General features: G+C 48.5%; 1 protein-coding gene across 2 annotated transcripts in view; it reads left to right on the top strand.

Moving 5' to 3' along the window:
* Window positions 1-5,068, top strand: part of ACTL8 (actin like 8) — a 32,658-nt gene extending 27,590 nt beyond the window's left edge. For both annotated transcript variants that reach the window (XM_039509043.1, XM_039509042.1), the window contains exons 2-3: window positions 2,298-2,673; window positions 3,600-5,068. In XM_039509043.1, coding sequence (XP_039364977.1) covers window positions 2,308-2,673; window positions 3,600-4,364 — 1,131 coding nt within the window. In that variant the 5' untranslated portion in view covers window positions 2,298-2,307 and the 3' untranslated portion in view covers window positions 4,365-5,068. The remainder of the gene's footprint in view (window positions 1-2,297; window positions 2,674-3,599) is intronic.
* The last annotated feature ends 6,919 nt before the right edge of the window (window positions 5,069-11,987 follow it).

Consider the following 11,987-nt stretch of genomic DNA (forward strand, 5'->3'; position numbering starts at 1 on the left):
TAGGTGGAGATGCCAAGATCTTCTGAAGGCTTTGCCTGTCTAAGATACTGGATAGCAAAGCTTTCCTGGTTGCCTTGGCAGAGTCAAGAGACAATCTCAGATCATTGAGCAACTTCTGCTACAAAGAACCTAAACATTACCACACTTTCCTTCTGGTTTGTTAATATGGCATCAACCACACCTGGTTTAATGGGGACACTTAGATGCTGGGATTCCAGCACAGCAGAATGACTGGCTGCATAAGGACTGGTCTTTCAATAGGTCTTGTGACTTAAACTGTCTCTGGGTCAGGAATGAATTTGGCTTTAAATCACTAGCTCAGTATTCGGCCAATTCCTTAAGGCATGAACTGGGTAATGCTAAGATCTCTGGAGCAGGAAGAACAAATCTGAACTTGTTTGCAGTGCAATAACCCAGTTGGTGTAATACTAACTGGATAAGGCAGTAAATTTAGCTGAAATCTTGTGGACTAAGTAACAAAGCAAAGGTGTACAGCTTCAAGGACTTCCTGTAGGAGTAGTTTTATATTGTCTAGCATCAACAGCATGATGTAGTCCATTGGCAGGAAGCTAGGTAACTCATTTGATGCCTTGCCTTGTAGTACTGATACTTCCAGGAAGTATGCTAGTCTCCCAAGCCTGTCGTCCAAAGTGCCTTAGAGGGAGGACTTCTGGATAAGTGTTCACATGGTTTGTCTCCTCTACACAGTTCTCGGTGTGCATTGGGGAGAAGGACATCTTCTCTTCTCCCCCCCCCAACTGGGAAAATCAGTGAATTGACAGGACTCCAATTCCTCCTACCTAAGGAGACAAGTCTATGATCCCACCATAATGGCTTAGGGTTTGGAGGAAAGACCTTCAATACCTCATCACACACTTATTTGTGGAGAAGGTGAGACTTGCTCTCACATCCAGACCCTACATGGAATGGCCCTCTAAAAGGCCCAAGATACCATCTAAAGAATCCATGGGTCCTGCACCAAGACCACTCCATTTCCCAACCTTCCTAACTGAGATGCAATAGCATTATGGTTACCTACCATGAGTCTGCTTTGGGACAGATGGTTAGGAAGAATAATTCAGACAAGTACCAAAGGCTAGAATAGAAATCTGTTCGTTACAGCAAACTAAGGAGTGGGCTTGGGTGGAGGGAGACCTTTTTAAGGTCAGGATATAACTAAAGCCTTCAGCATGAGAGAAGCTGGTGATCGTTTTCAGTCAAACAAGTAGGTGGCTTTCTAAATACATTTTCTCTGGCTTGTGTACTTGGCCTATTGACCCGATCGTCAGTGTGGAGCTGAGACAGTGAATCTTTCCGATGCTGTTGGAGTCTGACTGGGTATGGCTCAATTAGCTTTCTGCAGTAGCTGCCTCTCCTCCTTCCTACAATAATGAAGGATTTGTAGGCTGAACAGTACTTGGCTTCTCATCACAGGGCAATGCTTCCCGCTCGCCTCTTGCTGGCAAAGCCGATGGTCACACTAGGGCCAAAGTGGGACGTTGGCACCTCATGCTGCAGACTCTGTAGTTTGTCACCGCATGGGCCTGACTTTCTAAGCGCTCCACACACAGCATGGGGCTCTTTCCTTATGAAATCTGGGCTTCAAAGTGGAAACTCCGCTCCCGCCCCCCTACATGTGAATCTGTCTGTGCTGAACTCCTAGAAAACCAAACCTGGCTCTTGCCACATTCCTTTCTCACTGGCCAGATGTTGGCAAGCCAACACATGGTCCCTACCACATCAGTAGCTTCCAAAGCTAAAAACCCAGGACACTCAAGGATGTGGGGGTTTGAACTGCATGAATTAAGACACCCCCAGCCCCAGAAATAATTCAATCCTGAATGGACTCAGCCTGCCCAGGCTCACTGTAGGGGAGAATAGCTTTAACTCTCACTTGGCTTTTAATTCAACAGGCCCTTCCTTAAAAGGGAGGGTGAGGAGTGGCACTTCACCTCCATATTTCGCTTGTCACTCTACTCCTGTAGCTGGCCAAAGAGGTCTTGGAAAGAGTTTAGGTGTTTAGCAGCCCTCAAACGCTGGCAGGTACGACATCCTTTCCAAACTGCCAGTTCCAGCTTCTGAAGTCTCTCCTTAGTCTGTCCCTTCTAGATAGGGACCCTTAAGTGCCTCATGAGGGACAATGACACCTATAGTCAATCATTATCCAAGCATCTCTGTAGGATATGCATATATTTAAACCAACTACTAGCTTCCAATGCCCTGAGATGCTCCCTCAGCAGGAGCAGTTGACTTGCCTTTCACCTAAAAGCTTGGTCTTTCTCAATCTCCTTATTCAGACAAACCAAAATGGCCGAAGAAGAAATTGCTGCTCTCATCATTGATAATGGCTCTGGGATGTGCAAAGCTGGCTTTGCTGGCGACGACGCCCCTCGTGCAGTCTTCCCGTCCATCGTCGGACGCCCAAGGCACCAAGGGGTCATGGTTGGGATGGGGCAGAAGGACAGTTATGTTGGTGACGAGGCCCAGAGCAAGAGAGGCATCCTGACCCTGAAGTACCCTATTGAACATGGCATTGTCACCAACTGGGATGACATGGAGAAAGTGTGGCACCATACCTTCTACAACGAGCTCCGTGTTGCCCCAGAGGAGCACCCTGTCCTGCTGACGGAAGCTCCCTTGAACCCCAAGGCCAACAGAGAGAAGATGACCCAGGTGCAGTATTGCAACTATGTGTATATCTGCTGTGCATGTCTTAAAGACTGACTTAAATGAGTGTCGTCTTGGTTCTCTATCCCTTGAATCCCTGATGTTTTATGGCAGCCCTGGCACTTCTGCTTCTAAGTCTCTTGGCTGTCTCAATTTTTGTCTGATGCTGAGGCCTGGGTCTACTAGGGGGCGGGGTCAATGTAAGATACTTCGACTTACCTCCCATCCTCATGGCACGGGATCGATAGCTGTGGCTCCCCCTGTCGACTCTGCTACTGCCACTTGCCCTGGTGGAGTTCTGGAGTCGACAGGAGCATGTTTGGGTATCAATATACCGGGTATCATGTCTCATCTAGACACAATATATCAATCCACGATAAGCCGATCACTACCCACTGATCCAGTGGGTAGTGTAGACATACCCTGAGTGTCCAGGGTTTAAGGTCTCCCAGGGAACCAGTCAAACAGCACTTCATGAGACATGTCAAACGTCTCAGGTCTGGTTTGAACCCTGCAAGAGCTTATCTCTAGTGGAAACTTGCAAGACTTCAGAAATCGTCACTTTCCTCTACTAGTTGAATTTCTAAAAGGACGGGAGGTGGAGGTGAGCTACAACTTAAGGTACAGAGTTGAGTCTTCTGGACAAACTCATGCCAAAGGGGTCTTTGACCGGCTCTAGTTACCCATCAGCATAGTATCTGGCTGCCTGTGTGGTCTCTGTGCAAGTGTAATCTTGTAGCAGCACAACTGTTCACAGCAGAAGTCCCTCTAGCTCATAGGGGAAGACCTGGGTTTTGATGCTTGAGCCCAGAATAGTCTAATCATGGTGTCTGGGTCTAGCCTGGTTAGCTACAGATTCAGGAATCAGTATTTGGTTGCAGGTGTGGACAGCTGATCTCTGCAGTATAGTAAAAATGTCTCCTCTCTCCTAGATCATGTTTGAGACCTTCAACTCCCCTACCATGTATGTGGCCATCCAGGCTGTACTGGCTTTGTATGCCTCTGGACGTACCACTGGCATCGTGATGGACTCTGGTGATGGGGTGACCCATGCCGTGCCCATCTATGAAGGCTATGCACTGCCTCATGCCATCCTGCGCTTGGACTTGGCCGGGCGTGACCTGACCGACTATCTCATGAAGATCCTGACCGAGCGGGGTTACAGCTTCACTACCACAGCCGAGAGGGAGATTGTGCGGGATATCAAGGAGAAGCTGTGCTATGTTGCCTTGGAATTTGAGCAAGAGATGGCCACAGCTGCTACATCTGCCTCTTTAGAGAAAAGTTACGAGCTCCCTGACGGGCAGGTGATCACCATTGGGAACGAGCGGTTCAGGTGCCCAGAGGCCCTCTTCCAGCCCTCCTTCCTGGGCATGGAGTCCTGCGGCATCCACGAGAGCACCTTCAACTCAGTCATGAAGTGTGACATCGACATCCGAAAGGACCTCTACGCCAACACGGTGCTGTCCGGCGGCAGCACCATGTATGGCGGCATCGCTGACCGCATGCAGAAGGAAATCGCTGCCCTGGCTCCGAGCACAATGAAGATCAAGATCATTGCCCCAGTGGAGCGCAAATTCTCAGTCTGGATTGGCGGCTCCATCCTGGCGTCTCTCTCCACCTTCCAGCAGATGTGGATCAGTAAGCAGGAATACGACGAGGCTGGTCCGTCCATTGTTCACAGGAAATGCTTCTGAATCATGTTCCAAAATGGAAGTGTCAAATGTGGCTGGACAATGGATTGTTCCTTTATGGAAATCTTCCTTCCAAAGCTGTTCCTAGCTCTTCCAAGGGCTGTCTGTATGCTTAACATATCCTATCTAACATTGCTTTTGACCTATTCAAACAAGTCCCATCACATATAACCTAAGACAGGGATCACCTGTAAAAAATGTGCTAAACCCTCATGCTAGTGACTCATCACAAGGTTAAGAGGTAAAACCACGCTAATGTGAGGCTATGGATCTGTCACTGACTAACAGCACTCTCTTCCCTCTTCGTTGTCATTGTACTGTCAGATTCTCAGGGCTAGAGATGAGATTGGTGCAAGATGTACTCAAGGTCGGGCATCTAAAGATTGAGTAATTATTCCATAACTCCTCTTTGGGGGCTGGCAAGTGCAAATGTTAATTGCCACTTGACTTCCTGCTGTACCAGCAGGAAGTAAGGGGCCTGTCTGCTTTTTCCACCCAACTGTACCAATAAATAGCCATGGGGCTAAAGGCCACTCCTGGCTCCATGTGCAAGCTGTTGTATTCATACTAATCTGAAGAAAATCTCTGTACATTAAGGAGATGTAAGAGTTTGTATGGTCATTAAGGCAAAGTGGAGAATTGTAACATGCAATGATATCACAAGACTAAGAGAAAACTTAAAAATTAAATATGTGAAGTGCTTTGCAGGACTGACTAAGTTCTTTAGGAAATGGATGGGGAAGGGATTTGGACAAAACTCTAGGTCTCTTTTCAGAAAGACAACTCCTTTGGTCAAGGATCACATGTTACACCTTGAACAGGGATACATACTCATTTTCCAGCCTCCTGGAAGGGAAGGCAGGGACTAGATGACTTATCTGACACTGCAATGAGTCATTGGTGGCAGATCTGGGTATGCAGTAGTAGACACTGGGGGCTACTTGTCCTGACAATTCCACCTGATTTAAGGAAACGTCGGTTTCCTGTGGTGGTGTCTCAGGTCATTGACTCTTAAGGAAGAGTCTCACAAAGGTACATGATTAAACAGCAGCTGGGTTTTTTCCAGAGGTGCTGAGTCTCCAGTGGCTGGAAAACTGACAGAAAGGGCAGGTCTACACTACAAACTTGCATTGGCACTGGTGCATCTATGGCATTGTAATGCTTCTGGTGAAGATGCTCTGAGCTGACGGGAGAGCTTGTTCCTGTCAGCTCAACTCCACCACCATGAGACAGTAGCTACATTGGCAGGAGAAACTCTCTCTCCTACAGACCTACCCCCGCCCCCCCAATGTAGACAGTTATGCCAATCTTAACTCCACACCCAACCAACACCCCCTGAGCAACAGTCATACCAAAGTGTGTAGACCTGGCCTTAAGCATCTAAATCTGGATTAAAACTAACAAGCTACCCATTTTCAAAACTCTGCCTGAAGGCTGGGCTTCTCATTGGTGTCCCACTCCTGAGGAATGGGGTGGATATTAGGAACCTAAATTGAAATAGCTCTTGAGGCACATACACTGCTACAGGGTGCTCTGAAGCTGCCTAACTACAAGGGTCAGGGTGGCCTTTTGTTAAGGACTCCATTAGATGCCTTAAAACAGAGGTGCCTCATGGGATTTTTTTCAAAGATGTCTAACTCCTAGAGATCTCCAAATGAAAAGCACACCAACGGCCTTCTGCATCTTGGGGGCCAGATTACTAGAGGTACTTTGGTGCTAAAACTCCTGTAAGCCATTCTGACTTGGTATGACAACCACCTCTGGGGACCCAATCGCCCAGCAATCAAACCTGCTCAGCCCCCTGCTGCTCTAGCTCTGGCAGTAGAGTCTCATGCAGTGAGGTTCAGAGGGCCTTCATTCCGTGCCTGGTGTGGAGGGTGCCCTGCATAACAGCACTGCCCCAAACAATGTTCAGCTGCATAAATTGAACCTCAGCCTAATGGCTGTAATTGTCCAACACTTTGGGCACTGGGATTAATAGGCATTGCTCACCCCTGCAGGACTTCAAATGCTGGGCAAACATCTTAGTTGGTGTGAAGGTTTCTTTAGCCTGGAGTGGGAGAATGTGACCAGGCTATTGTGGGTGGGTGGGTTTTTACACTACTACTCCAGGCAACATCTAGCCTTTACATCTAATCATGGAACAAACTGTAGCACATAACTAAGAACAAGCTTGGTGTTTAAATTGCCTCACCTTTGAACACATACATCCTTAGCACTTGACTTGCTGAGTAACTTTCCTCTTACTTGAAAAAATGTTCAAGGCTGCTGTCAGTTTCATACCGCAGTCTTGCAGCCCAGAATGCCAGTGAAGTGTGAACAGATGGTCAAGAAACCACCTCAGGAAGAGCTGGCTGAAGCTTGATGGTCAAACTATGAAGGCAGATTTTGTTTTCTTTCCCCTTCCCTAGGTGCCCAACTGGAGATGATTTAAAGGACCCTAGTCTCTAAGAGTGTCTTCCTAGAAAGTATTGAACACCTTACCATGTCTGACTAGACACCAGAACTCAACAGGGTGTTAGAAGGGGTCTGGGTCTCTGCACATAGCAGGGACTCTGAAATTTGGGTGGGGAGGGATGGGCAAAGCTTCAAAACTAAAGCTTTCCACTCCTGTGAGACTCTAGAGGGAAGCAGTTTCTTTAGAGGCCAGGCCTCTTCTCCCACCACCTCCACTAGCCTGCCTTCTGCAGCAGGGGCAGCGTAAGGGTACAAGTATTGTCTAATTTAGTCCTGTGTCCTTGAATTGGTTCTAGCGAAGAACAACATCACTTCCACAGGGAATGTAATGAGAGAATGTCCAATGTCTCTGTTCTGGCTAATGCAAAAAAGCTTGATCATTAGAGTAAGGGCAGCAATATCACAGTCCTTTCAAAAGCAAATGCTGGTGGCCATGGTTGCAGCTCAAAAGGGGGGTTAGTACTGATGTTCTGCATCATGTGCAACTAGGAAAAAGCATTTCTAAAACACACACATTTTTTTTAAAGGGGGGAAGTGGAGGGGCTTCTGCTTTCTGGGCACTGGAGGTCAACATTTTGGTCAAAGCAGACACTCTTCCTGGGACAGCTGCTTGGAAGCCTGTCAGGGTGAATGTAGATGCTGTTACCTTTAATGTCAACAGAACTCCTTGGTGACTCTACAAGGTGTGTGTGTGTGTTTGTAATAGGGAGACAGATTTTAGGTGTAGACACATGTAAAACGAGATCAAACCCTACAGCCTTATGTGGGCATAACTTTGTAGTGCAGGCCAGCAATGTAAAGAACTAGCAGCATCCTCACAAGGCAAAGAGATGCCCCATCTAGGCTATGGGCTGGCCTGGCCTAGTTTTAATATTTTGCCAGTACCACGCTCCTCCCAGGCTCCTGTACGTCTATCTGAAAGCAAGAGTGGAAGGCCGAAAGAGAGGGGATGAAAACACCTAGCAGCTGAGGTGGTAGGGCTGAATTACCCTGCAGCCCTATCTGCCACTCCAGTGAGAGTTGGTGCTGCCTGACCAAGAGAATCAGGTTCTGGCTATGCAAGCAAACCTTTCCAGAAGCTGGCCTACTCCATGTCTTTCAATCCTGCCTATTCCTTTGTTAGTTCCACCTATCTGGGAGGTGGGAATGGAATTAACTGGCATTTGTAGCAAATCCCTCTGTTAAGTCTGCAGCAACAATTCCTGCTCTTGGAAATAAAACAAACTCAGCTCTTTACAGCTCTCGTCTGAAGCCGAGCTACTTAACTGCCAGCCAGCTCCATGTAAGCTGTTAATGATGGCTCCTGAATACACAGAGGGAGCTGGGAGCCAGGAGCTGTCTCCTTTGGTCTGATCAAAGCCAACAGTGTAAAACTCAAATCCATGGAGGTATTTTTAGCCAAAGCCTCAGACTTACACACAACTTCAACTTAGCAGTTAGAGCAGCAGATCTGTGCGTTTCTTTCCTCTGAGGCTCAGCCAGGCTGGCTTTAAAGGAAAATTACACCCCCCCCAAAGGGGGAAACCTGAGACACAGTAAAGGAGCCCATCCTCTAAACAGGCCCTCTCTGAACAGCTATCTAGTGTAATGTCTTTCCTAAATGTCTGCCGAACAAGGGTTTCCATGGACACAATCAGCTTCTTCAGTGGTGACTTGGAGCAATGCATTTGCAAAGTGTGGGCGGGATCAGGCAGGGCAGGCTTGGTACCATCATGCTGTGGGGTTCCAGGGTTCTCTGCAGGGGCCCTTGGGAATCGGCTTAGCTGGATGCTCCAGCCCTCGCTGCCATTGAATCTACCTCTTGAATGATCCTCTAGCAACTGGCTTCATGCTTGGAACGTACCTGATTTTGGTGCGTTCTTCGGCAGCTGCGTTTGCCTTTGTCACGTGTACCACCTGGCCTTGAGTGCTGCCTTTTACCATACAAGGAGGTCCAAGCATCTTATGAATAGGCATGGCTAGACCCCGTTGCTCCCCAAGAGCTAGGTGAATCCTAGAATCTCAGGGTTGGAGGGGACCTCAGGAAATATCTAGTCCAACCCCCTGCTCGAAGCAGGACCAATCCCCAACTAAATCATCCAGGTGAGTGCTATCCTGGCTTGAACGAGTGGAGAACTCCGGCAAAGATCAACTCAGGTTGCAGTGAGTACAGGGCAGGGCCAAGAATAACACTGCGGGGTCCTGAGTTTGATCCAACACCCGCTGGGAGCCTTTCTGTTGACGTCGCTGAGTTGGATGAGAGTCTGGGTCTTGCTCTGTGGCTAGCTAACGTCATGATAAAAAGGAGGAAGCGACTGGGTTCATCTTCCCTTTTGGGTCACTTGCACCGGCTCTTCCTACTTGGTGTCTATTGACCAACCAACCTCGCCAGCGAAGTTTTCCTATCCCTGGCACTTGAAAAAGAGGAAGGCATGAGGAACAAAATACCAGAACACACTGAATGCCACTTAAAATTTCAAGGTGATTATGGAGACCAGAACTCCGATCTTCCTGCTACAAAAGTGCAAGCCCCTGCTGCTTGAGCTTCAGGAGAATCTCCACAGTATAGGGCCCATGACACGCAGCCAAGCAGGTTTGGCACTGCTGTGGTGCCCATGCTCGCTCCATTCTTGCAGTAATGTGTCGATTTTACAAAGTCAGATACTGAAGTTACAGATCTGCTTTAAAAAAAAAAAGTTTGAATTCTTACAGCCCTGACCCCCGGTTTTGTTGGTTGGAGACCCCAGGTCAAGCTGAAAAGCATGACGGGTTGGCGTGATTAGGCAAGCGAGTGTTGCTGTATTCAGCCGACCTGTTTGGTCGAGCGCCTGCTCGCACAGAGAGGTGGCAGGCTCACAAGTGCCCAAGTTAGGCCGAGTCTCTCTAGCAGCCCAGGCGTGCTCAGCTGCTCAAGGGAGAGTTTAACTAATTGCGGCTGATTGATTTGGAGGAGAGTTTCCTGAAAACCATCCAGCTGCATTCAGGGTGGCCTGCGGCTGAGCCAGTCGGGGCACAGTAAGCAGCTAATAGCTATGGATTTTCTACTCTACTCGCGTAGCTCTGCGTCCTGTGCTCCCCCAGATGTGGCATCGGACGTGGGCCAGTTTCGTGGCTTGTGGAAAGGGGTGAGAATGTAGCTGCTTGTTATACATCGTAAAAGACTGCCCTTGCCCCAGCAAGCTGACAGTCTGAGGAGGTGAGACAGACAAAGGAAGGGTGATTTAGCCTTGCTTTATAGCTACGATACAGAGAGATTAAAGCGACAGCCCAAGGTCATTCAGAGCCTGTGGTAGCATAGAGCAGGATCTGAAGCCTGGTTTCCTGAGTCTTAGCCCACAAGACCATCCTTCCCCTTTTTCTTTGGCAGCCTGTACTTCCTCTCGCAGAGGATGTTGGCCAGCTGGGCAATTCAAATGGCTACGCGGAGTGTGAAACAGCTGTCTGGTGTTTCCAGCCCAGAAAAAGCCCAATGAATCATGCAAGCTGCATTCCTGCAAGGGTTTGGAGCCTTTGTTTTACAGTTACCTGGGGGCCTGACCCGAGTGCCCAGCAGACTGACAAACTCAGCGTGTCGGGAAGCAGGAGCATCCCCTCCTTGCTTGGAGCATGGAGGATGAGACCCTGGGGGGCTTCTGCAGGTGACGGTGTCCTTCATGCAGCCTGCCGAGCGCTGTGCAGTAGAATGGTAATGGAGCCTGTAGCTCTGCTTCAGAAGGAAAAAGGCTCATCCCCTCGACTGGGATGTTAAAATAGCTCTGGGAACAATCTGCTTCTAGTGGTTTGAGTGGTAACTTCTCCCCGTTAGCAGCCACTGACCACGTGTGCTTCTTTCCATTGCTCATTTACTAGGCCAAATCCTCGACGGACATTGTTACCGGAGCGTAGAGAGAGACAATTCCTCTGTCCTGGTAGAATCATAAAGGATGCAGGTAGGACGAGACAGCTTCCTCTTCCTGACCCATCCTCTTGCAATATGTTGAGTGTAAAGGCTTGGGATGTGAATATAGGAGAGAACATCTTGCTATTTGCAAGATTCTCTCGGGGGAGGGTGGTACGGGCCACTCAGAGGTGGGAGTTTGAAAGTCGATCTCGCTACAGTTGGGACAATGGTTTTGTGGCGAAGACCTTGGCTGTTTTCCAGTACCTAGCACCGTGGTCTTGATTGTGGCCTCTGGATGCTACTGTAAAACAGTGATAAGTCTCCCTATGATAGCACAAAATCGCAACTTTGTACTTATGCCTTTTATCTGGGAGGCTGCATTTGCCTAGATCTCTCGGCAAACCTGACACGAGTTTGCAGAGATTTATTGTGTGCGCGCGGGGTTTTTTGATTAGTTAGCTGGAACCTTTACAGAGAGATGCACAGACCTTAAAAAAGAAAGAGCCAGAAGTTTTATGGGGATGAGGAGACTATGAAATGAATTGGACAAATGCAAAAATTCACCCATAAAGTTACTCCCGTGGGATGGGATTGGGTCGTCCACCTGTGTTTAACTGCTGGGAAAAGGCGATAAATCTTTCCCTGGACATTTGCTTTCGGAGCACGCTGTGTTTGAAAATTCTCCTCATTAACTTTTATCCTTTTCTTATTTAAATAGTTTGCAGTGGGTTTTTAATAATGCAAGGCTTAATAGTGTGACTGTAACTCATTAAGGGATTGGCTGCTCGAGTGAGCATCAGGCAAGAGGTGAGCAGCCCGGTATGCAAGTGTCTCTTTTCCCGCAGCTCTGCCAATAAATGCATTTCAGTCCTGACTTTCGGACCTTTCTGGTCCGAGGCATTTGCTGATATACCTCAGAGCTGCCTTCCTTGTCCAATCCTGAGATCTCTAAGAACTCTGCCAATGCCCCATAATCCTGACCTGACCATCCTTCTACTCCAGTCCTACGCACCCCCCACCACTCTGCCAATGCACCTCACTTGCAATTACAATTATTGCAAATTAAATTACAGTTCCAGTCCTGGGCTCGCGCATAGTTCTGCCGATTGTCCCCCCGGCTACACCCACACTCTGCCAAAGCACCTCAGCCCTAACCTGCAGCCTACCCCGGCCCCCTCTCCCCCCAACAGGATCCCGGTCTTGGGTGCCCCACTCAGCTGTCCCAGGGCTCCTAAATCCTGAGCAACCCTACTCCCGATCTTCTGGTCCTCACCCCAGGCAGTTTTTTCAATGAGCTGCCCTCAATATCA

This window comes from Mauremys reevesii, linkage group 21 (assembly GCF_016161935.1).
Source record: "Mauremys reevesii isolate NIE-2019 linkage group 21, ASM1616193v1, whole genome shotgun sequence".
Lineage (NCBI taxonomy): Eukaryota > Metazoa > Chordata > Testudines > Geoemydidae > Mauremys > Mauremys reevesii.